At 42.7% G+C, this 26,891-nt stretch overlaps 1 protein-coding gene across 2 annotated transcripts; it reads right to left on the bottom strand.

The window, feature by feature from the left end:
* Positions 1 to 7,736: 7,736 nt before the first annotated feature.
* Positions 7,737 to 26,641, bottom strand: plpp3 (phospholipid phosphatase 3). Of its 2 annotated transcripts, none has more exons than XM_083782964.1 (6): positions 26,267 to 26,641; positions 19,518 to 19,672; positions 13,278 to 13,558; positions 12,668 to 12,725; positions 11,669 to 11,845; positions 7,737 to 9,866 (listed from the first exon to the last, which is right to left on the bottom strand). In XM_083782964.1, exons 1-6 carry the CDS (start codon positions 26,394 to 26,396, stop codon positions 9,744 to 9,746), a joined length of 924 nt encoding a protein of 307 aa, XP_083639090.1. In that variant the 5' UTR covers positions 26,397 to 26,641; the 3' UTR covers positions 7,737 to 9,743. The 2 variants fall into 2 exon arrangements, with proteins under 2 accessions (XP_083639090.1, XP_083639089.1); XM_083782963.1 differs by lacking the exon at positions 19,518 to 19,672 and adding an exon at positions 18,896 to 19,053 and having other exon boundaries at positions 26,267 to 26,636.
* Between the last annotated feature and the right edge of the window lie 250 nt (positions 26,642 to 26,891).

The raw sequence follows: 26,891 nt of genomic DNA on the forward strand, positions 1-26,891 counted from the left end.
AATCACTGAATATACCTTTAAAGCAAAATCTCGCTCTCTCATCTGCTGCCAGAGGGCACCATTGAGCCATGGCAGGGTGTTTTTTCTATGTCTAGCATTTATATTCCTAATGAATGGCGATATTACCCTGTTAACAGTTGTCACAAAATTATGACTGCCACTATCTACATCCTGACTACATAAAATATTAGACCAATCTGTTTGTTTTAGAGCCCTGTCAACATTAGTTTCATTTTTTGGGATTCTCTGATGAGAGGATTTAGATTTTTTTAAATGATCAAACCGCTTACTGGTGAGTTTCCTCACCAGTAGTGTGATGTTGTGGTCCGAAATACCAGTTATCAGATTTTATGTTTTTGTTATTCTTTCAGGCCAGCTATTTGTGAACATTAAGTCAATTTGTGTCTGAGATGAGTTTGTTATTCGGGTTGGACCTTTCACCAGCTGGGTGAGATTAAACTTGTCCGTTATTGCCTTAAGGTTTTTCCGATTTGATTTATTAGTCCAATTACAATTAGTGTCACCAAAAAGTAGCAGCTCCTTTTTGTTGTCACATTCTTTAAGCATTGTATCTAAGTATTCAAAGAACGAACTGTTGGCTGAGGGTGGTCTATATAAACAGATCATAATAAAAGACATTTCTGGGGACAGTGTAATATTCAGTCCAATGCATTTGAAATCTATTTCATGATGTGACCATTCAATAAGACTACATTTAATTGTGTTTTTTACATATATTAACACTCCCCCTCCCCCTTTCCCCCCTATTCTATCCCTCCTAAACAGATTATATCCAGGAAAGTCAATAGCTGCTAAAGAGGAGTTTTTATTTAACGTTTAATGTTTCTGAAAGTCCTAAAAAGTCCAGGTTAGAGTCAGACAGCAAGTGTTCCAATTGAGTTTGCTTTGCAACAGCGCTACGAATATTTAAATGTCCACCCAGTAGTCCTGTTGGTTTGGACTTCGGGTCCCAGACAATTTTTGCATGATTGAGAGTTTTAAAGATTTTTGTCTTGCGGTGTTTCTTGATGGCTGGGTTTAGTCCCTTTAGTTTTTTTTTTGTGGGAAACAGTGAGTCTGTCCCGATGGTTGTGTCCCGAGCGCAAGAGCGAGCGGCAGGCTCCTGCATCCAGTTTCAAGCAGCTTATATTTAGAGATGTCCCGATACTGTATCGGTATCGGGAAAAGTATCGGATCGGCCCTTATTTGTCATATCGGGTCATATCGGTATCGGGCCCAGCCAATATTCCAGTCTAACCACCAATCCGACACAGGGGTAAGGGGTTGACACATATGGCAGGTAAATACAATGTTGGGACATGTGGAGTTTGCTTTGGATTTGCCCAAACTGCAAGTGCACATTTGAGTGAGGAGTCTGCTATAAACACAACATGAGATATATAGCTAGATAGCTATAAACACAACATGAGATCACGACACCGGTATCGGTATTCGGTATCGGTATCGGCTAAGGGCCGATTCATACTCCTATTTTACCGCTGTTTCGGCGCTGTAGTGCCGAAATGATTTCGGCTCGTCAGAAATTTTCAGTAGCACCGAAGAGCCGACTTTAGGACGTTACCCCCCCCCGAACCTCAAATGACGTCCCATTGTAGGCCGAACCGACTTTTATTCGGCTCTAACATAGGAGTATGAATCGGCCCTAACACAGAAATGTAGGTATCGGGATCGGATCGGAAGCGAAAAAAGGGACATCCCTACTTATATTATACCCTCTTTCTTTCCCTATGATCCACCTCTATTCTTATCTACCAATCACCAGGTGATTCAATCCTATTCAGCATCCTGTGTCCATCATCAGCATTCATGTCGAGGATATCCTAATATTATGTCCCGTCTCCTTCCCATCGTTAAATCAGAGACCTTTAGTGACCAGTACACAAGTGACCAGTAACAACTGGTCAGTGTGACACTTATTTGTGTCAGAGTATTTCCACTTACAATATGAATTTTGCATATCACAGTATAGTACAGAAACTCCATAACACATGCTTGCACTGTTGCCACTCATGTGCGGTCAGTCGAGCTTGGCATAGAAAAGATTGTCAAAAAGTTGCAACAATAGGATTCTAATAGCACTTCTCTGAGAATGAACCCTACTGCCCTTTTCTCTAGTCTACTGCCACCATTAAGAATGAACCCTACTGCCCTTTTCTCTAGTCTACTGCCACCATTAAGCCAGACGTTTGCAAAAGAAGAATATATTTCAAAATCTGCTGGGTGGATTGCCATGATACGGAGCACACTCCCGCACCACAATCCAACTCATTCTGGTTTTCCTGTAACGCCTCCTCAATCTCCACCTTAATAGAATGTCTACACAAGGCAATTTGCCTTATCAACTTCTTGTTCCACTTATCTTCCTCTACCATCTGACCTTCACCCAAGTTACATTGTTATTCCCCACAAACATCAGATGCTGAGTAATCGCTGACTTCCTCTAGTGGCGATATGTTACATTTATAATTCAAAAGGCATCACATAAAACGGCACTCTGTAAAAACAATGACAACTCAAAGGAGACATCAATCTAATTCGTTTGTGCATACAGTACGAAAGCTGCCATTTAATTGATGACAGTTGTACGCAGCATCAATCCTGAGAACTTGTGAAAAGGGTGTGTGGGGGGGTGAACAATGTCACTTCAGAGCAACCACAAAAACAGCACCACAGTGCATGAAAAGAATGCAACACTCGACACGCAGGATGGGGAATAGATTGCTGTGGGAAAACACGAGAGTTATTTTTTCTCTCTTTTAAACCACATGAAAAGGATTCCATTATTAGAATGCCAAGCACGGGTGATCAAGAAAGCCTCTTCTAATCTCAGGGGTAATAAGGGGCTCACTTGTGGAAAATCACCCCCCCCCCCCCACATGGCCATTTGGTTGGTCTGGTGACTCGAGCACAGAACATATACTACTACTTGTCATGCAGCACCTATCACTTTCAATTACAGTAGAACATGACTTTTTGTTGTAGTAGGTCAGGACTGGTTCACGAAGATAAACATGGTGTGTCGGGTCTCTCTGGCAATTTGGAAGTGAATGGGGACCACCGGTTAAACCGAGAAAGTATAAACTCCATCTTTGGTCATGAAGACGTGTCTCCAATTTTCGGACTTTTACTCCACTACAATTATTTGAAAACTTTAGTTAGTTTAGTTACTTTGTACATTTCAATTACCGGTCGTTTCAAAACATACATTATCTCATTTGTACTCATCTACTTTTGGTACTTTAAGTAGGCCTACATTTTCATACCATTATGTTTGTAGGCTACTACTCACGTAAATGTAGCAGTTCTACAATGCGGTATTGATTAACAAATCCCCTCAATTATCCCCTCAATTAAGAATGCTCCATGTTTGGTCTGGGGAAAGAGGAACAGACAGAATGAGATTCATTGACTGTCAGACAGTGGGTAACAAAATGGGCATGCAGAGAATGGCAAGTCAAAGCAATGTACACGGTAGCCGCAATTTGCAACTCTAGAATTTTTTATAATGGGATGAATCTAGAGTTGCAACAAGCTCCATCCACTTCCTATTCATCATTTTTGGTTTGTGATCTGCTTGTCTTAAACGACGTTAAACTCACCAACATTGCAGATGTAGTCCAAGCTTGAATTATACTCTTGAAATCTGCCGAGCTTGTTTTTCATAAAAATCCACCGTAGACATGTTATGAGCTACTTTCTGTCAAGACATCCTCTGCAAGTGATTATTTTTCTAAGTGCTGGAGTTTGGAAGCACTCGTCGTATGTCACTGAACGGCCCTGCATTCCACCTTTTTCGAATTTGCACATAATGCAGGAGGCAGCAGCGCGACCCGTTAACAAAAACGAGTGCTTCCAAACTGCAACACTTAGAAAAAGAATCACTTGTAGAGGATGTCTTGACAGAAAGTATCTCATAACATCTCTCCGGTGGATTTTTTATGAAAAACAAGCTCGGCAGATTGAAAGAGGATAATTCAAGCTTGGACTACAGCTGCAATGTTGGTGAGTTTAACGTCGTTTAAGACAAGCAGATCGCAAACCAAAAATGATGAATAGGAAGTGGATGGAGCTTGTTGCAACTCTAGATTCAACCCATTGTAAAAAAATCACACCTGTGTGAACCGAGTGGTGCAACTCCCTCTCCCCACCTCTCCCCCTCCCCCTCCCCCTCTCTCCCTCTCTCTCTCTCTCTCCTTTATTATGGATATCAATGAACCTAGACAGTCAGCAGTTGGATTTGCGTCCAGCAGGTGGCAGCCATGTCACATACTTCTGTCGTTCCAATTTCACGCATGCGCACACCACTCGTGCTCTTGACGGATACATGATATGGACATTCCTGGTTGTAGGAGTGGTTGCACCACTCAAAAATCTAGAGTTGCAAATTGCGGCTATGTACACGGTAGGCTGCAGCATATATACTCAGTAGGGTCAGGTGGAATATAGTCTGAACATTGAAAAAGAAAAGGGCAAGCAGCACATCATCATGGAACTATGGATACACAACACAGTTGGATATTAAAAAGAATATATATATGTGATGTGTAGTACACACAACACATAATGGCACATCAAACGGCAAAACTGTTGCTTTTGAAGTTAATTTGCAATATTCTTATCTGACTTAAGCTTAATCAACCAAAAAATTATTCAATGCAATTGAACAATCAAGTACAAATGTACAAATCTCTGATAAATAAATAAAAATAAAAAGGCAACGTAAAGTTCCTTTCAAAGTATCAAAAAGGTTAGCCCTCCAAGCAGAACCCAATGGTACTGAAGTTTCTGACATTTTTGACGACACAGACCATGGGGTCCTGTTGCAGCAGTATCCTGCCACCTGGTACGCGGACATACATAAAACATAATCACTGTGTTTACGGCCTGTCTGCGCTCTTTGACGACTTTTTTCGTGTGAGGGCTTCTGAATCTGTGAACTATAAGTACCTATACATGCCGCTGCGAATATCTCCTGTGGCGCGGAAGCCGTTAAGTATTTTTAATCTTTGTTTGACCGATTTGGTCGCTTTGATTCTTCTCTTCCTTCCTTGTTTATGGACACCTCATTGTACCGCCTATCTGGCTAGCTAGTGGCGCTATAGCTATGATGACAGAGCAGATCAGAGGCAGGGACGTAGCCGCACAAGCCAACCGGCAACCGCACACCGGGAGGCGGTACAATAAACGGTAAACAAACAAGAAGAAATAAAGCGACCAAATCGGTCAAACAAAGATTAAAAATACTTAACGACTTCCGCGCCACAGGAGATATTCGCAGCGGTTTGTATAGGTACTTATAGTTCACGATTTCAGAAGCCCTCAAAGGAAAACAGGCCGTCAAATGGCGCAGATACGATGTTATTGAGCATATTTATGTCCGCGTTCCAAAATTCCCATACGAAAATATAGTTATGAACAGGGACCCTACAATAAAGAGACATCAAAATTTCAGAAAAGCTTTATGGAGGGTTCCGAGAGGGGCTACAAAAAGGTTAATCCAAATGTAATCAAACCAAAAATTTTAAATCTTCTATTTCCCAAAAATCCCATGTAATCCATAATGTCATCAAATAAAAATGGGGAAGGAATATATTCTTCAACCAACCTTCAAGTCAGGAGACCACAGCAGGTTCCCCTTTGTCCAAATGCTCTGATCGGGATTCAGGGCTCAACACTCCTTTAGTGTGAAATGTTCCTTGACCAAACTTTTCTTCTTCCAGATCTTCCAGAGGTTTTCCGGCCCCACTACTCTGTGGCTTATCAATTTCTGATTATGGTTTAGCATTGGCCTTAAAAGAGTCTCTTTGACAAACCACCACCAAACACTGTTTTGATACCTGTGCATTGGTCCCCTGGCCACAGGCTACTTCCTGTACTTTTATAGATGTTCCTGGTACCTCACTTCCTGGAACTATTGCTAACATGTTTTTCCCCACAGCTCCCCCTATGATCAAACATTGTCAACAAAAAGTGAATGACCATGGTCACCCAGTAGGCCTATGTTATGTTTCATTTTCTTTCAATACCTCATACCAGGACAGGAAATACATTTCTTCACACATTTATGTGGCAGTGTCACAATATGAGTAGGATAAATCCATTCCACCGATCCAACCAATACACGTTTTAAGTGCAATAGGGGCTTGTGCAATAACAAGAAGTACTGTTGTGTATTTGTTGTACTAGTTTTTATAGATTGTTAGCTTTTATTTATATTTTAGTGATTTGATGCCCTGACAGTCGTGTACAACAGATACTCTGACAAATCCCCCCCTAAATATTACCTATATAGCCTATATTACTCAGACTCAGACATATTAGTCGCCGTCGGCAGTGTGACGAAGATTTGAGGACTGCACATCGGCCCGCGAACCTCTAGCCAAAGAAGATTCTTGTTTAGATATAAGATTAGATATAGTAGGACAGTGGAGAGAGAGAAACCTATGATCGGAATTGTCATTCTCATGCATTCTCTCATTCGTCTAGCCGGTGAAAAAATAGTGAAATTTCCTTTTGCTTTTAGGCATCCCTGGAACCCCCTCAAGTACCCCTGGGGTCCCTGGACCCCCCCTCCCCCTTCAAGAACCACTGAATTGCAACAATGAAAACATCAGGAATCAGTAAATCATTCATCACGTGAGGAAAGTATTGTATTCTATATGCTGTGTCACCATGGTGGCACTGTACTAATAAAGTACTGTATTCTATATGCTGTGTCACCATCGTGGCACTGTACTAATAAAGTACTGTATTGTATATGCTGTGTCACCATGGTGGCACTGTACTAATAAAGTACTGTATTTATATGCTGTGTCACCATCGTGGCACTGTACTAATAAAGTACTGTATTCTATATGCTGTGTCACCATCGTGGCACTGTACTAATAAAGTACTGTATTGTATATGCTGTGTCACCATCGTGGCACATGGGTCACACATTCTCTTGCTTGTTGAACTGATCAACTTTAATCTCCTTGCAGCTGGCACAGAGCCTGATCCACAATGAGCTTCCATGGCTGACTGAACAAGTGCAAATATCCCACTTCTGTGTTTGCTTACTGTTGTGTTGTGCTCTGGCCTTGGGCCCAAGACGTTCTGTTTGGAGAGATACACATTTTTCTTTCTTTTCAGCTGATGCATTTTACTACTACTACTTTAATTCTCCAGAATAACATTTAACCACTTAAGCTATTGATGCATATTTGGTGGCTAGATTCAAGACACATTCATAAACCGAGGGACTGTCACAGCACCAGACTTTTTACCTGGTGTAAAAAATAAAAAATGAAACAACAACTATGCAAGAATGACAATGAGTTGCTTGGAGAATTCATATACTGATATGCTACTGCAGTGATAAACACTTTGTATTATTAACATACCGCGCAACACTGGAGGTCTGTTCGTTTCAACTATTCTCTTACTGTATGTGAATGTAACTTGCCAGTCTGGCATTGAGTGAGCATAGCCTATATTATTCTAGTGGGCCAGTGGGGACAGGGGTTGAAACCTGGAATGTGCACTATTTCCCCACAGGAAGCTGAGCACGGAACTCTAGTGTGGCCCCACCCCACACCCAGATCTCTCCATCGCACGCAGAGCATGCTGAATTATTAGTAGAAAAGTCTGGAATCCTTAAGTTGTCACGTGTGCCCACCATCAGCATAGAAGAGAACACACAAAGAGTTAAAAAGAAAACCCACCGTGCTCTGCTGTTTTTGGTCTGGTGTTTTTATTAAAGACACTTCATCTTAGATACATGTGTTTTGCATTTGTGTCATACAAAAATCTCAAACGAGACAATACAAAAATATTGAAAGGCTTAGTTTTTTTTAAACAAACGCTGGTGCCTTGAGAATTTCTTTCATAAAACCTTTTAGTATTCATTCACAAGTTGTCACATTGCAACGTGACGTTTGTCGACCAATGCCTCTCCAAGCAGCACTTTTTTACATGATTTTACACAGGTGTCAACACTTTTAAGTCATAGTGGATATTTCTTCATAAGGTAGAATATACGTGACAAAGTATTATACATGGTATTATAGCCTACATAACTCTCCGATACATTGATGAATAGGCCTATCTATCACACAGGGTGAGATTTCCCACAAACCTCTCCAGACAGAGAAGAGGGATCATCTTCAGGATGCAGGTCTATTGACATTGTGCTGAAATGTCAATATTATGCAAACTCTTACATGACCTCACATTAACATACAATTACCTGCAATTCAATATGAGCTTATAAGAGTTTAATAAAATAATTTGTGGTCACGCAACCAATGATTATATTATTTTGTATTAGTATACATGGTTTTCCATCATTTAATGTGCCAAAACATGGAGTTGCAATTTTATCAATTTTACCTGCCTCGGATCCAAAAAGGGGATCTCTTGTCACAGGGTTCCCACGGAGATGTGAACTATGAACATACATAACAGCGAGCTACTGTATATACTGGTGCTGTACTGTATTTTCCACGTTTTTCGTGTCTTAACTTGAATGTGAGTCCGCTGAAGCAGGTGCCGGTTCCCTGCACTCAGCCTAAAGCATATCTGAAGAGAGACACATGTAGGCTATAAACACTCAAATATAGACATGACATTTAGACACTGGCTCAATGACAGACAAGCCTTTACACACACACACACACACGCGCACACGCACACTCACACACACGTACGCACTACGCACGCACAAACAAGCATGTATGCACACGCACACACATTCACTCTGCCCTAACACTCGTGAGCGCTCGTCTGGTACATACAGTATAACAGACAGTCATTTCATTCAAAGGCTCAGTGGGGGCTCGTCCCAGCCAGCAGAAAGAGGCCCACTTTCTGTTGCCGTATTTTCCACCTACTGTAATTCCTATGTACATTTCCTATACAAAATTACACTGTGTGGACGCAAATAATATGTGTATAATACAAGAACATTGGTTACAAAGCTTTGCAAAAGCTTCACTTCAGTTCATTCAAGTGGTGACAATCAATCAATCAATACTGGGTTTGGATAAAATAGTGCTATAACTCAATACATATAAAGGTTATTCCTTTGTTGCCGTTGTTTCATATACTTGAAATCAATAATAAATTTAAACGAAACAGAACATCCTTCCTGTCATTAAGGAATTTGTTGTTGTCTTTCTGGTTTGCTGTGTGTTAACGTGCATGTTATTATTAGAACGGCGTCCCATGTTGTCTGCAGCTGAGCGGAGGAAACGCCACGCGCACTGCTCTGCACCGCAGCTGTCTTTTCACCGTCTCGTTTCAGTTCAGGCTTTCGTCCATGGAAATGACCGTGGGCTGTACAGTACGTGGGGCTAGAGGAGGCCTCTAGGAATATCTGCAAGCCACATCTGTTCTGTAACAATCAAGCGTTAGAAGGATATTAAAGTCCTGGGAGTTTAACGAGAGAGGAGCCGGTTGTAATCGCAGTCCCACATTCAAAACGTCTGCTGGGATTGAGACGGGGATTTGGTCAAACCCCGTTTGTTCAGATTTACTTCGTTTTACCTCCCCTTCTCTCCTCCTGCTCTTCTGTCTGCGTCGTTGAGATGTCCAAACTTCTTTATTTGTCTGCGTTGTACAGACTTGTTCAAATTTCGATCCGTCCAGTCTTGGCCAGTGGATGATGTTGTAGTAGTAGTAGTAGTAGTAGTGATTTAAGTGGCACAGGTCAGGATATATAATGTGCTAATCTGGAGTCCGCCCTACGCCATAATGAGGTGGCTGCTCCGTTGGTCCGCCGGAGGAACGAGATCCTTCTTCACGGGTGTGGGCGACATGGCAGAGCGTCTGCCTTTGGGTTTGAACAGGTCAGACACAAAGAACACCTATGGAAGACAAATGAAGAGATCGCTGTTCAACGAGTGTAGCCACTAAATTACCATGCAATTTAGGCCAGTCAATCTAAGATAAAAAGGGGCGTGACCCAAAATAAATGGCAAAAGTAATCATTCAAGGTTTATTATGATCCTTAGGTTCATCCAAATAACATTAGAGTATTATGGCCTTGGCGGCTGGCGTAGGCGTCTGGGCACCTTGGCTGTTAATCCAGTCTGGCAGTGTGCCGCGGGTTCGACTCCCGAGCCCGACGGTCTTTACTGCGTGTCACCCTCCATCTCTCTCTCCCCATTTCCTGTCAGCCTACTGTATATTGAAAGTTGGAGTACCATTAAATACCTATAGGCCCCTAAGACAAAACAAAATCTAATTTAATTATGCTTTAAGAAGCATGTAATGGGTCAAACTAGGGGTTTTACATGATTCTGAACACATTTCAAGCATTAGTTTTGCACGAAAAACACTCATGGACACATTTGGGCAAGAGGCTATGGCTGTTTTTAGCCCAAGGAGTGTTTTTCGTGCAAAACTAATGCTTGGAAGGGATTCAGAATCATGAAAACCCCCTAGTTTGACACATTACATGCTTCTTAAAGCATATTAATTTAAATTATTTGTGTTTTGCCTTATAGGTTTGTAATGGTTCTCAAACTTTCAACCCCTGAATTTACAATTGATATAATACACTATTTTTAATATGTTATTTGGATGAACCTAAGGTTCATAAAAAAACGTGAACGATTACTTTTGCAAATTCTTTTGGGTCAAATCTTGACTGGCCTAACTGACCCAAGATCACGAGCACTTTGACAAGAATACGGAAGGATGGAATCATGTCTCATACTATATGTGTCACATAGAATAGAACCTATGGAACTGAAAGATAACTGAAGGGCACTGAAATACAGGCTTATAATAAATTGAAACTATCTGATGCATATAATACAACTAATAAAGCAGGCTTATTAACAAATTATTTCATTTCATTCCATCCAGACAGACGGACGGATGCAGATTTCAGCTTGCTAGTCACGGTTGTTTCGGCCGTCTGTTATTGTGTTATATTTGTCTTTTTGCATCTGTGAGGAGCATGTCTCTCGTGTGTAACCTAATCTCAGCTGTTAGAAACCGGTTTGATTAGATCGCATTGTGTTCGTCTAAGTTTGCTCTGAGAATGTACAAATTAACCAAATGTACTCTTTACACATTGGCTATCTGCTGCCCCTCTTTCCTTTGTGACATAATCTTTTCACACGTTAATACAACACAGAGAAATGTTGGTAGGGGTGAATCGTTTTCCTATTCTTGTAAATACATTTAACATTTTCTTGCATTTATTTCAATGCAAGATTCTTTGTGTTGTGCTCGTCGTCAACTATTGAGAAATGTTTAAACTAGATGTTGTAAATGAAATGAAGCAGTTTGATGGGCTGTATTTATACTTCACAGGGGGTCCGAGAGCCAATGGAAACACAAAGCAAAATTGGGTAGAGACGAGTTGAGTGGAAAGTACGAAAGGTACGAAAGGCAAGACGAGCTGATACCCCTCATGTCCAAAACCATTCCTTTTTATTATGATTTAAAAAATGTGTAACAGTGAAAACAGCCCTTCTTGTGTGCTTGTATTGTACAACTGCTATCACTACTTATATGCGTCGCTCTTGTGTGATGGTCTTCGATTTACGGGGAAAAAACTAAACGAAAACTGTTTTCAACTCGGAGATAACAAGGTTTGTGCTCGACAACAGCGACATGAGAAGTGAGCAGAAGAACATGACCATGAACCACTCACTATGCAGTATGCCACCAGAGCTCCCTGCACGAAGCCGGCCAGTACGTCTGTGGGGTGGTGTTTGTGGTCGGAGACGCGGGACAGGCCGGTGTAAAAGGACATCATGATGAGGGTGAACTGGGTGAGGGGACGCAGCAGACGAGCTCCGTGCCACGTGAAGCGAGACTGCAGGTAGAACTGGAAGGGAAATAAAACAGAAAGGCGTGATCAATACGGGCATAGAAGGGTGTGTGTGTGTGTGTGTGTGTGTGTTTGTTTTTTCTTTATTTTCAATAAAGCGAGTGGTGCAACAGCACCCCCTATTGATACTCTAAACATCGGGACATAGTCACATAGTCACATAGGTTAGGACATAGGTTGGGACATAGGGACAAAGCTGTTCCTTGGATTGGTTGCACCACTCAAAAAACATATTGAGATATCAAATCTCTCTTTTGGGTCACAGGCTAAAACGTTTGGGAACCACTGTTCTACTGTATTTGTGTAAATGTGTATGTTAAAAAAAAGCTTGTAGATAAATAACTAACTCACCACCAGGTAAAGCATGGTGTGTTCATGTTAAAAGCTTGTTCATAAGTGACGTGAAGTAAAGCATGGTTTGTTGATGTTAACCGATTCTGGACGGCAAACCCTTTTGGTGTTTCAAGCATTATGTTATACTTTAGCTATTGAAAAATAGAAGATATACAAGCTCATAGTGCGGCACTCTGTGCGGCTCTATGTGCTTGTAGATCTCCTATTCGTGAAATCGTGAAAATGTGGCGCAAATCTTTGAATAAATATTCTTTCAAAGCGAACATTTTTAACTAAAATCTTTGCTTCTGGGGGGTCCCTAGAAAAACACATTTTCAGATGGGGGTCGGCGGCCAAATAGAGATAATTCTGGGGGTCCTTGACATGAAAAAGGTTGAGCACCACTGACATAGAAACATAGGTTTTTCAGATAACTTTTAGAAGAATTCTTTCCGCAGTCCTAGTAGATAAGTGACAATAACTCACCACCAGGTAAAGCATGGTGTACATGGAGAATGATGCGTGTCCAGAGAAGAAAGACTTCCTGAGGAGAAAAGAAGAGAGCCTATCAGCATCCAGCATCCTGTTACAGCTCACACAAGCCATCACTAACAGCCATGATGGAAATGTCACTATGCACACTACTCTTTGGGGACATTCTTTGAAATATCAGACGATGAAAAAAATAAAAAATAAAACGTTCATTATTTACGCACTCCTGTACTGAACATTGTTTGCTTGTTCACTGTGTTCAATGAACCAATTACACACCCCATGAAGCTTTGAATTCATACATTCCTGAGCCAAGTATTTGATGACCGGCAGTCTACTGTAGTCTACTGAGTCTCCTACTGTCTCCGGCAGGAGACTTCTGAGTCTCCTACTGACTGATGACCCGATCCTCGAGTTACTGGCTCAGGAATGCAACAAATAATAATAATAATATCCATGAATTCAAAGCTTCATGGCGTGTGTAATTGATAGAAAATAAGACATTTTTGGGGCGAACTACCACTTTAACATCTTTATAATGCCTTGCAGTTTATCTCACACACAACGTTGAACTATTTGTGACGGATAAATTCAATGCAAATACCTGGCCTCTTGCACTTTGCTCTCCTGCCCCTGACACTGGTAGTCTGTGATGTACCCCAGGGAGCAGTTGATGGTGGAGAAGTCCGGGTTGCACACGTCGAGGAAGTGCGGCCGCATGCGACCCACCGACACCTTGGCGATGTCAGTGAAGGACTGGCTGACGGCGCAGCCGAAGACGAACACGCCCACCTGCTTGTAGAGGGCGGAGACGTAGGGGTTCCCCACGAAGGCCTTGGAGCCCTCGCTCAGATAGTGGATCCTGTAGCTCTCGCCGATCACAATCTGATGACAGGGACAGATGATTCTGCGTCAGGGGTCATCAATATGTCTGTACACGGACACATGTGTCCATGGCAAAGACTTGGCCTTGACTGGCAAAGTTTAGATTTGTTTTTTTACACACCATTATAATATTCTTAGTTTAATCCAGGTTTACTTAAGAATATGATTTACCATGACTACTGTACTAGTGGTTCTCAAATGTTATTTGCAAAGACCCCCTTAAAGCTGCTATAAGCAATAATGTCAACATTTTAATGACCTTTTTTTTTTTTTTTTTTTTTTTAATTTTTTTTTTTTTTTTGCGGCTTACGCCTTTTATTGATTTTTTAAGGGACAGATAGTAGTCTGACAGGAAACGGGAGAGAGATGGGGGGATGACATGCGGTAAAGGCCGTGTCGGGTTCGGGAGTCGAACCCGCGGCACACCGCGACTGGATCACCAGTCCGGTGCCCAGACCGTTACGCTACGGCCTGGGCCTTTTTATTTATTTTTATTCAGACAGCCAGCAATGGGTAAAACGCTTGTCAATGTGACACATCTAGGGGCCGCAATCTGCATTCAAGTAGAAGAAAATAAAATGTACTTTTATTTCTGAGGGTGACCTTTTGATATGCTGAACGGTTTATTACGACGATGCACCAGAGTGGTAAGAGCATGGTGGTAACAGAAACAAGTAGGTCTTGAAGTAAGGAATTAAGTACAGCCATTTTTGCCATTTTAAGGTACAGAGGCAATGCAGCGTGGTCTTTACACTTGCTAATGTGCCTTTGTTTTCAGCCTGCTTTGAGAATACAGAAACCAGCGAGTTCACTGTGCAAATATGGGGGGTGGGGGGGGATGTGTGAACGCAAAGAAATGCAGACACCGTGCAGATTCTTCGGTAATTGTGCAAATAAAACTGCTGTCTGAAAAGCCAAAACCATGGATGGGAATGGTACACTTTTGGTGAATGTTGTGGACAGCAGTAACTCACTACAGCTGTTCAAGCTCAGAATGCCTCCCCCCCTCCCCCCAAGTAGCCTCCAAGCCACTATCAAATGGGAGTGAGTGGGGCAGAGGAGTGTGTGTGTGAGGGGGGGGGGGGGGGGGGTATTGTGTGTGTGTGTGTGTGTGTGTGTGGGGGGGGGGTGACAGCTGTGGGGGAGTGGGAGGGAGAGAGGGGAAACAAAGTGGGGGGATGTCAAAGTTATTATTTTTCATTTAGTTTATTTTTTATTTATTTTTTCAATTTCGGTTAGTCAATTTCAGTTGGTTTCGGTAGTCAGGGGCGACATTCAAAAATACTAGTGAAAATAGTCAATCTGCAATTTTCACAAACAAGCTTGGCCCGTTTCTTTACCTTGTTGTTTTGCCGTTTTCCTTGTTTTTTTAATAACGGTTAACTAAAATGTTTTAGCTAATTGTAATAATCTGAGGGGGGCAGGAAGGATGCCTGGAAATTAAACGAGAAGAGCGAGGGCATAAGAGGAGGATAAAAACACAGAAAGGAAAGGAGGAGGTCGGGGGAAAGTGGAGAGATGGGGGGGGGGGGGGGGGGCGGGCAGGGAGAGGGAGGAGGGAGGCACTTCTGGTTCTAATCAGCAGAAACGCTGAGCTAGGCGACATGTCTGATTTCGGTGGCCAGACTCCACTGGGCGCACATCGGGGGCACGTTTGTTTTTCACGCCACGAAGGCCTGATTTATACTTCACTGTGCATGGGTGTCGCGCACAGATTATTGCGGATATACAAGTCCACAACATGTCTCACTACGACGTATTGTGGGCTTGTAGATCTGCTATTTTCCGTGCGCTACACAGACACGCAACCAACTATAAATCCCTCTCTCTCTTTCATTCTCTGGAAAGTCTCTGATTTCACAAGAGGGAGTCTGGGTGTTTTCATGTTAGTATCTCCGTATCGCCAGGCATTCTTGCGAGAAGGACACAGTGATAGGTTTCACTCTGAGAAACACGTTTTTGTATTTTTTTCTTTTTCACCAGGGAAAGTCCTGAGGGGAGATTTAACAAGCTGATAGAATGTGTTGTTTTTCCACCGTCCAGGCCTTGAGAACCGGCTCCGACGCGGCCCAGCTGCTTTCATGGGAGATGGAGTGAAAGTGTGTGAGAGAGAGAAACACATCTGGATCTCTTTGTGTGAGAAGAGATTAACTGTGAATGTGAACCAACGAAAGAAAAGCACGCTGTGTAGGACATGCAGTTGTCTGCAACCTCGGAGAGATTCACGGCCTCGTGGCGACTTGTCTCATAAAACTCTCTCATTTCCCCAAAAATGATAACGTGCGAACCCAAACACTATGTATGACAGGGTGTTTCCTTATGTCTAAAAAAAGAAATATCTGCATAATAGCCAATTATGAACACCCCACTGACACTCTTGTGCTTTATATAGGCTTGATTTATAATTCCTTGAGGCGGCCGGTGCCTCGCGCTGAAAATATTGCGAAGGAACGGCTATTTTCGGCGTGCGGCACCAGCACTTTTTGTCAGACGGATGTAAAGCACTACTTAATTATCTCGCCAGCACAGCATCTCGACATGCTGGCGTTCTCTCTAACTGTCTCAAATGAGACAGTTAGGCTAGGACGTTACGTCGTTACATTACTCCATACCAGGATCTATGTACAATTTAACTTCTAGACAAAATGGCCAAAGACAGACAAGATTATTATTTATGTTTTTGTTCAAGTTTAGCAGGCGGGGGGATACAAGTCAACGACAGTTCTGCTGTTTGGGCCCTCGCCGCAATTTCACCCCACCAATTACTGTATTTGACCGAACAACCATTGCGTCAACCATAATTATACAGGTTCGGGGAGCTCCTTCTCACCAGTAAAAAACCCCATTGGCCCGAAGCCTTGCTAGTAGTCTGCTCTCCAGGAGGAGGGAACTCCACGTTGCTATAGGGGAACCAACCTAGAATATTTCAGTCAGTGACAGTGTGCCTCTGGGCACAAGGAATTTACCTTCCCCGCTCCACTACAGAGGAGCCGCCTGCCAACAGCACGCAAAAGTACAATTTCATTCAATCTTTGCTCAAGTAAAAGTATCAACACTACAGTGTAAAAATAAATAAAGGATTTCTAAATTTACTTGGTTACAAAAGTACAAATGTATTGGTATCAAAATATATTTAAAATGAAAGAATGAAAGAAAGTAGAAAGTACATATGCAGAATGTCCAATTTCACAAGTTCCCAAATTAATAAAATGTATCAGGTCATCTGCTATTTTCAAATTACTTAATGTAATCGAAACCTACGGAATAACTCAATTTAGTAACTCAAGTTTTCAAATAATTGTAGTGGAGTAAAAAGTACAATATTTGTCTATATGTTTACCATTGGAAAATATTGCATATATTCTTAAGGACAAAAAATAAGTGTTTTAGGAGGTGTGGGGCCGTTTTATTAGATACATAAAGAACAATAATTTGTCACATTTAATGGATGGAGCTGAAGAGTAGTGCTGTTTTTTTTTATTTTTTTTTATTGTTGTTTTGCTTTCTTTATACTAGTAATTGTATTGTCTTGTATGTTCATTGTTGTTTTCTGTATGTTTGTATTGTCATTTGTGTGTAAAAAGGAAAATAAATACGTAAAAAAAAAAAAAAAACGTACAATATTTGTTGATTGTACTTAAGCACAGTACTCACTTTGAGTCATTACTTTGTAATTAAGGCCTTGAGCGTGCACAGACTAAGCCTGATGTACAGTAGACGTCCCTGCACCACTGATCTGTCAAGATTGGTGACAGCAACAAAAAAACACCTGCAGTGTTATAGAGAACAGAGGCACCGATGGGGGGCTTTTAAATGGCTAGTGCTCTAATCCTTAACTTGTTATAACTTGATGACAGAGCAGGTTTCCTAATGGTTTAGTGCTACTGTGAAATGCATCCCGCTAAAGTGTAGGCATGCTAAGCCACTCCCAGTTTAACCACCTTAACCCTATTTTATACTTCGGCTATTAGAAAATTTGCCGATCTTCAAGCTCACAACACGTCGAGATGCGGTGCAAGGTTAGAAAGGCTATTTTTGATTAAAACAGTGTAGAAGATTTTGGAATAATCCCGACAACAATACAAAAATAGGGGTCCCTGGCACAACATCTTTTAAAATAGGGGTTTGCCGCCACATACAGTACAGTACATCTCACTTTGGGCGTCCTCGACATGAGAATGTTGAGAATCATTATCGATCAACACATTGATCCACTAAACCCTTGAGCCCTAAAGCCATCTGAGGTACCTCAATCAGCAGAACAATCTTTAAACCCTGAGGGGAGAAAGCCTCTGATAAAGTAAACGTGGGGAATGTTGTTGGTGTTGGCCGTTATCTGGAACACCCCGAGAGTGGGGGCTGATAGCACAGATGTGGAATGATGTTGTTGTGTTACTAATCCAGTAATTAGAGCAGGATAATCCTAGTATGTACTCGCACAAAGTTGACGATACACATTTAGCTCCTCACTCAACATAAGGCTTTACTTAGTATACGTATATGGTTAACCCATAAGACCATTGTCATTGTAGCTATATTAGCGATATAGAGAATAGTGCGTCACTTCGTGCCACGCTATGAGCTTGCAGAAAATCGTGAACATTGTGCAAATCTTTGAATATATTTTTTCAAGTGAACATTTTAACTGAAATCTTTGCGTCTGGGGGTCCCTGCCCAGAACAAAATATTTTGAGAGAGTGGGAGAGGGAGGTTGAAGGGTCCGCGGCCAAATGCATATATCATTTGGGGGGGTCCTTGACATGAAAACATTTGAGAACCACTGACACAGTATACTGTAGCAACACAGGTTTTTCAGAAAACTGTTAGGATTTAGAAGACATTTGTAGAATTGGCCTCAGATCTTAAGTTAAATCAAATTCAATAAAATGAACAAACAAAAACTAAATTCAATAAAAACAATGAAACAGTGGAACATAAAACAGGTGAATAACATAAAACAAATAATTTTGAAATCACATCAGTAGAGAAAGAAAGTTTTGTTTGTGTTTTGTTTGGTTTTAATGTGACAGATGATTGAGACGGTGAATAATTGGTGATGGAGTCGGTGTGGGCCGAAGCCCCTCAGGCAGGAGATTCCACAAGCATTGACATGGTAAAAACCTGCACTTTGGTCTTTATAGCCATGTGTGGGGAAATGACCTCAGAAGTCCTGCCTGAAGGACCCCAGGGTGCGTCCGTCTACGCTCACTTAATGCTGTGAGACGTGCCGCATCACAAAGAACCACCTTGGATGACATTGTTGTGAGTGAGTGGTAGTAATAATGGTGCTAGACAAAAGGGTACAGAGTGAGGGTGATGTTAGGCGTGGTGACTTACAGAGAGGATGGTGATAAGAATGCCAGCAGCGCAAAGCACGCCATCGCTAATGGTGTCTCCGTGTTTGGCCGGGTACCTGATGGACTCGTCGTCGCAGTAAAAGCCCCGGCGGTAGGGCTGAACGGCGCTAGTCTCAATGACGAGGAAAGGCAGGCCGGCTGGTGTTTTTCGGAAGAAGAAGCGGTGAGGCACAGAGAGAGAGAGAAAGCAGAAGAAGGAATGGGGGGAGTGGAGGGTGCCGGGTTAATGACAGGGAAGTCTTAAAGAAGACACAGATAAAAAGGCACAGTTAAGGTGTGACGAGGGAACACTTTGGGAACACTCAATCCAGTGGCGGCTTGTATCTGGTACCTTATGCACACATACAATTCTCACGTTGGCTATTCAAAAATAGCAGATATACAAGCTCACTGCCAGTGTACATTACATCTGCTATATTTGAAAATGTTTAGAAAAAATCTTGAAGGTGTGAGAAATAACTGATTTAGAAGAAGGCATTTGTGGAATTGGCCTCGGATCTTAATTGGTTACATAAAAAGCCATTAATGGATGGTGCATGTCCCGAGGTGTTGTTGTGGACCCCCTGGTCGCTCCTCCCTGCCCGTGCCATGGCAAGACTTACTGAGACCACGGGCACAGCTGTGCCCACTGCCGTGAGCACCACAGTGGAGACTGTGCTGTTCTTATAGGGCAGGCTGATGCCACTGTCCCCACAGTGGAAGCCCCGATGGTAGGGAGGCAAGGGAGACTTGTGGAGAAACACGGCCACGAGCATCACTGCATAGTCAAGACAACACACACCACACATGGCGTCAGGCAGCTCTTTGATCTTTCAACCAGGCGTCTTCATCCACTGAAACCCCAGCATCCGTATTGTGGAGGTTTCCCCACAATAACAGATAACAGAAAATACACTAGTATAGAGACCTGAGTGACTCCGGTCTACCACATTAAGTGATTAAAAGACAATGTAATGAAATAACAGATCTACAAGCTTACGACACATCACATCACCATGCGCTGTGAGCAGCAAGACCACCTCTACCCACCGCAGCTAAGATACTTTACTGTACAGATGGGTTAAAAACGTTTCATTCAAGGCGAGCACTGTGGACAAGGGCATGTACTCAATCACCAGGCAAATACTGTAAATAGACAGACATACTACTGTACATACAAGTAAGACGCGCAAACGCGGGAAGCGAACGCAGCTCGTGTGTGTGGTTGTTTGTGTGTGTGTGTGGTTGTTTGTGTGTGTGTGTGTGTGTGTGTGTGTGTGTTCTACAGCTGCGCCCTGTGTGTGTGTGTGTGTGTGTGTGTGTGTGTGTGTGTGTGTGTGTGTGTGTGTGTGCTACAGCTGCGCCCTCTGGTGGCGGGCGGGTGGTGTCACAGCGGGACAGACAGACACACATACACACACACACACACAGACAGACATGATCTGCAGGGTCTCATAGTTAGTGCTCATTGCGTTCGCAACCAGACATCCACCGTGCTCACTGGGGTGCTTTCTTGTTTGTGTTTTTTAGTTCACTCAGTTTTCCAAAACACCCCCACACCCCACTCGAGATTAAGAAAATGAGGAAACAATAAACATAACGAAAACAACCAGAACAACAGCCGTAAAGGAAAGACGTGTCATTTCTTGGGAATATACAGGGAAGCCGTCATGCTACTATACAGTATACCAACATCAAACAGGCTTAGTTACCAGTAAAAGAGTTGGAAAGAGTCCATGACAGATAACAAAACAACAACTCGACAACAACTAAATTCAAACATGCCACTATCAGCGATTCATTCCTTCCTTCCTCTGCTTTCAACTTCACTTGAAAGGCCCATTTTTAGACGCCTGGGAGGGGGCCGGGGTGTCCAATCAATTCTGGGTATTTTTCCACTCAAGAGGGGTACAGTAAACAGTCCCTATTTATCGCCCACAACAACAAACATGTTATAATAAAACATGTCAGTCAAACAGCAGGTCATTTTTCATCCACCCGAAGCACCAAAGGAGCAGTGGTGTAAACTAAGTACATTTAGGCCTACTGTACTTAGTAAAATGTTGAGGTCCAATACTGTTACTTAGCCCACTTCATCTCTGATCCAAATATTGTACTTGTACTTCACTACATTTATTTGAAAACGTATCGTTGCTAGTTACTTTTGATTTTGATTTTGTTTATGCAGTAACACTTCATCCCTACGACGGTATATGCAGTACATTTTGGTCGCATTACAACACATTGTGAGCTTATAGATGTGAGTACTTTTTACACCACTGCAAAGAAATTGCCATTTCTCAGGCATCCTTCGGTGTCTGTCGTGGGATATGAAAAGGTACCCAGGAGAGAGAGTGAGGCCACCGCCTCCCGTTTGAAAAACATACTCTGGATCACATCAAAGGGACATTTAACCAATTCTGAGACTTTGAACTCGCTTGTCTGAATGATTCTGAGATCTGCGAACACAAAGGAAAACAAACATTAGTGTGCGCTCTCATGGGCGAAGACCAGAGTACCGCTGGGGGTGTCGGGGGTCAGCCTGGGGTGCTGGCTTGACTTCTCAAACCAAAATGTCAACACACGCCTTAGTTGCTGAGCTGCTTGAAGTCTATAGACATCCACCTACCCACGCACGCACGCACGCAGCCACACACACACACGCACGTCTTTTGATGGTCCAGCTGGGTTGAGCTCAGGTTACAGACTGGAGGGCGGGGGGGGGGGGGGCTGCTGCATGATGGGTGATGGGAGCCCAAGACCGCTGGCCTTCCATTCACATTATTACTGTCACTGTTTTTACAATCCCTGTTCAAACAAATATCTGGTGCTGAGCAGCCCACAAGTTTGTGGACCATGAGAGCCTTGGCGAGTCAGAGAGAGAGAGGGAGAGAGAGAGAGAGAGAGAGAGAGAGAGAGAGAGAGAGAGAGAGAGTGAGAGAGAGTGTGTGTGTGTGTGTGTGTGTGTGTGTGTGTGTGTGTGTGTGTGTGTGTGTGTGTGTGTGTGTGTGTGTGTGTGTGTGCGCGTGTGTGCGTCTACAGTATGTGTGTGTGTTGTGTGAATTGTAGAAAATTGAAAACATACTTTTAAGCGCACACAATCCTGTCTGTCTGATCTGTATTGTTGCTTGGCCTCGGTCGGCCACGAGGGTGTGAAAGTCAGGCAGAAGTTACACACACACACACACACACAGACACACGCACGCATGCACGCACACACGCTGGTCTTGGCAAACTTGGGCTGCCCTGAATGCTGATGTAGGCCAGTGGAAAAAGACTGGGCTTGCAGCGGGCCCACAGCGCTGAATGTGAAACACGTTAACCCCATAGTCCTGACCCCTTGTGACCGCTTCTAAGCGCATTCACAGACTCAAGACCAACAGAAGGGGCCATGAGTAGAAGGCAGAGAGAGAGAGAGAGAGTGTTAAGAGTGCAGATTTTCAAAGCCCTTAACCACATAAAACCCTCTCGACATAGTACATTGGACCTGAGCTGGCGCTGTACTTGGATCACGTTTTGGGCCTCTACTACACCAATCCTCTTTAGCCAAAAATAGCCGATCTTCAAGCCCACAATGCGCGCGTTGCAACGCATCGTGAGCTTAAGTTATAGATCTGCTATTTTTGGCTCATGTTCCTCACAGAATATGGATGCTGGGGTTCAAGTGGTTAAAAGAGAGCCATGTGCGTCAGGTCCCAATGACAGTTGACGGGAAGGACAGAAACAACAAAGTATCGGGCCGGGTTTCGTGCTCCCACCCACACTGAACCCCGTCTTCTGAGTTCTGACCCTTCAGTCCGTTCCATCTGTGCACCGTCAGCATTCCGCAGAGCATCTTGGGATTTTCCCTCTCCCGCCCGCCTCCTCCTCCTCTTCCTCCCTTCCCGCTTCTGACAGCGCAGGGGGAATAAACGGTGCCCTCCTGCCAACAACAACAGCGGGCGGGAGGCTGGGGGTATGTCTAATGCATTAGCTCAGCATCAGCCCAAAGACAACACGGAGAATGGTAAATACTCCTCTAGTCTGAAATGGCTCGCTCTCACATGAGTCTGAGCTCTCTCCCTCGCTAATGTCAATATCAGGTGTTTTCGTTCTGTTCTGTCCCTTAAGCTATTTGTTGAACAGTCAGCTGAAGAGCGCTAACAGGCCTGGGATGAGGAATGAGCTTCAGCCAAACAACACGCTGAAGGGAGCACGGCGGAGACACTCTCATCCAAACCGACATGGGCAGAAAACAGTTATTGTTCGTGCCGACGGCCTGAGAGTTTCTTCAGCTCGTCTGTTTGCCTTTCTAACATTGGGGAGGTCTTGCCGTTAAACTGCTGCATGTGGATACTCAAATCAGTGTGTAGCCCTCTCTCACGTTGAATTAAATCCCACCATATTTTGAAGGCATTTGTCAAAACACCAAGTGCCACTATTAAAATAAACAGACGCACATTTTCCACTTGCCGGGATTTCGCTCCCTCTCTCTCTCTTACTTTCCCTGGCATATAAATGTATACAGTCTAAGGGAGTTGTGGTGTGTATACACAGATGCAGTTGTTTTTACTTGCACCCCAGTGTGTACGGCCGGATGAGCCCCCACACACAACCTACTGCCTATGTGTCTCTGGGCTACTGCAAAACTCTGTTCCTACAGTATATACACTCTTATACAGTAGTACTTATACCCTACTGCTGTGAAGGATTATTTTGGTGATTATTTTGGTTCAGGTTAATGCTAGGGTTAAAGCAGTCCAGCATGACGGATTAACCACACTAAGCCCTTATACTTTGTTTTGTGACAAATAGTGAAAATACCAAATCTACAAGCTCACAGCTATTCTTTTAAATTTGAACATTTTGTGAACATTTTGAAATAATTTCAAAATGCAACCAAAATTGCAGATGCCATGGTTAATACTAACTCCCAACCTGGTGTTGAGCCTGATGAACCATAGCAACAGTGCATACAAAACATTATAAAATGATTAACTCGAAAACATTTAAAGACACCTGCAAATCCTTAATGGCCAACTGACCCCGAACACTTAACCTCTGGCTTGAGCAACAAACAAAATCACAGCCCTCCATTCAGTCAGCATTAGCCTCAGTCTCAGCACGGTGATTAATAACCCTCTAGTGCCAGGATGTTCAATAAATCCTCTCTGCGTCAGGCTGACGCTATTGGGGCCACATCACAGTGAGTAAGGGGAGATGCTTTCATGTGACGTGAGAGAGAGGTCTCCCAGGCTCGGTGGTAGGCCTACCAGGAACTCCAATCACTGTGTGAGAATGGAGGAGTCATAATTACCAGTGCGCGCCCACCACTTCCTCCTTGTGGTCACTGCCCCAACAACCACATCTTTACCCAACACGGCTGGTTTGTTGACCAGCTTTTTCTGTGAGCAGACCTGTATACATACACAAACACACATGGCAAAACGTGGGGGGCTTTGTACCCTCCGCATGGACAAAAGAAAAGTCTGGGCGCATTGAGAAGACGCCAACATGTTAGCATTGTCTGGGTTGTTGCTTCATAATTAGTAAAACAAAGGCTCCTCCTTCAGTTATACACAACCAATGACAACACACTCACCTCATCTCTAACAGTTTGGACACAGTCACACACAAACAAAATAAATGCAGTGAGTGCATACAAGATCATTGGAACCCCTTCCACCAGTTGAATCTCTGAATTACAAATGCACAAACAAAACTATCATGTCTCTGACCACCTCCTGATGCAGGAGGTGCAAATGATCCCACCAAATCATCTGGTTTTAACCATGTCCTAAAACCCTATATTCTTAGTTAAATGGACCCGAGTTGCAACTGTACTTGGTCTGCTCTTGTAGTGTAAAGTGGTTGATTTTCTTTTCCTTGCTAACCCATTGCCCCTGTTCTATTTCTTTCTTTCTTTCAGGAAATAACAAAATTATAGACAAAAGGAACTTATTTAGACCTGTAAACCTGTGAACAATGATTCTGATTGTGGTTAACAGATTCCCTCAACTACAATTAGGACGGAACACTACTATCTAACCCTGGACTGAAAACTCTTGGGAAATGTAAATTGTGCATGTTATATATGAACTTTATGTGTGTTTTTTAATGTGCAGGGGAATGTCTATTGTGGTGTTGACAGCACCATCTATGTTGTGTTCAAATAAGCTTACCGTCCAGACATTTACTGAAAGTAAATTCCACTGACCTTGGTCATTACAGATGACTGACTGACTGTTATTGGGGCCTGCTTTTTTATTGAGTCACATACAAGAGCTTCAAAATGTAAAGCCTTGAGCATGGCTTTGCTGTTCAATACCCATAAAATGAGACTGACAAATATGACTAAAACATCTGGTCATACTGCGGAGGAAAAGAAAGCAGTGAAGAAGTAGAGTTCTGACTTCTGACAAGACGATCACAGCTGAGCCTTTGATTGGCTCCGGGACCAGGCAGTAAACTAACTTCATCATCATCATCATTAATAACTCACCCAAGAAAAATTGGGATATTGGGCAACTGATGAAGAATTACTTTACACACACACACACACACACACACACACACACACACACACACACACACACACACACACACACACACACACACACACACACACACACACACACACACACACACCCCATATGTCTGACATTAACACCACTTTGCTTTAATTACGCCACACACATATATTATGCCAGATGTCACTTCAATGGGATTCCTGGCTAGTGTGGAATGTCAGACATTCTGGAAAATATAACGAGGAGTGATTGAAAGGAGAGGTACAGGTGCGGGTGGGGAGCAAAACAACATATATCCCCCCTCTCAGAGAAACTGCACAAGAGTATATTTCCCCTATTGCCAGCAGAATTCATTTTAGCACAGAATCACTGAATGTCACGTTTAACACCAAGAGAAGGAAATTGTTAATTAGTATTCATACACACATAATAAATTGATTAAAAAAATAAAAAATAAAAGGGGCATAAAAACTGTAGCACTTGTTTCTTTATCAATCATGCTAAATTAAACTTCATGATGAATTACACAGAACTAATGGAAACAAACAGGCCCCATAAGGGCTTTTTGTATTATCCTTTAGCATTATTGCAACATGTTAAAGTAGGCTATATAATCAACCAAAAACGTCCCAAGTGGAGCCTATGATATGCCAAATAATGTACTCATAATTAAAACAATTAATGTCAAAATAAATGGCAAGGTACGGTATTTATAATAGTTTTGAAATTAGATTATGTAAAGAATAGGCCTAGCAGAGCTACTAAAACATGCGAGATATATGTAAAAACTAAAAACATAGGATACCAGAGCTACTACTAATTGCTGTCAGTCAGAGCGCATTAGCAGGCAGCGGGATCCTTACCTAGAAATAAGCAGAACAGATCCACTCCGACCAACAACTTTCTCCTGTTGCTGTCTTTACAGTTGTTGTTGTTATTGTTGTTCTTTGTCTCTGGTGCCATGGTTTTCTCATAGATCAGACAGCGTTGCATTTAAATGTTGATGAGTTAAGACTGACTCGAATAAAAAGGAACTTTAGGATATGGTTAGGCTACAGAAGGGCGCACGGAGAACGATTACGCATGGATCCTTGAATTTACGATTCGTGCCAAAACCTACTGTTGTCTATTTATGCTTATTTATACCCTCAATTCTAACCTATGTGTAGGCCTATTATGTTCTGCTCGTACTACTCTGTTGTCAATCTTCTAGTCTTTTTACTTTTCTTCTGGTGAATTTAGCCTAGTTTAAGTTCCCACCTTCTGCGTCCGCCTCCTCCAAACCACTCCTCTTACCCTATTCATGTTTCGTAGTACAACGGTGTCGCTCGCCACCAAGAATAGATGATCAAGATCTACAAGCTATGCAATATTGCAACGGGTCACATCGCGACGCACTGTTTGCTTGTAGATCTGCTCTTTTTTGTACGCGACATTGTCGTACTACTGTGCATAAATTAAGTTTGACTTTGACCCCCTCCTCTTCCA

Source organism: Protomyctophum parallelum, assembly GCF_964188405.1.
Source record: "Protomyctophum parallelum genome assembly, chromosome: 14".
In the NCBI taxonomy this organism is placed as follows: Eukaryota; Metazoa; Chordata; class Actinopteri; order Myctophiformes; family Myctophidae; genus Protomyctophum; species Protomyctophum parallelum.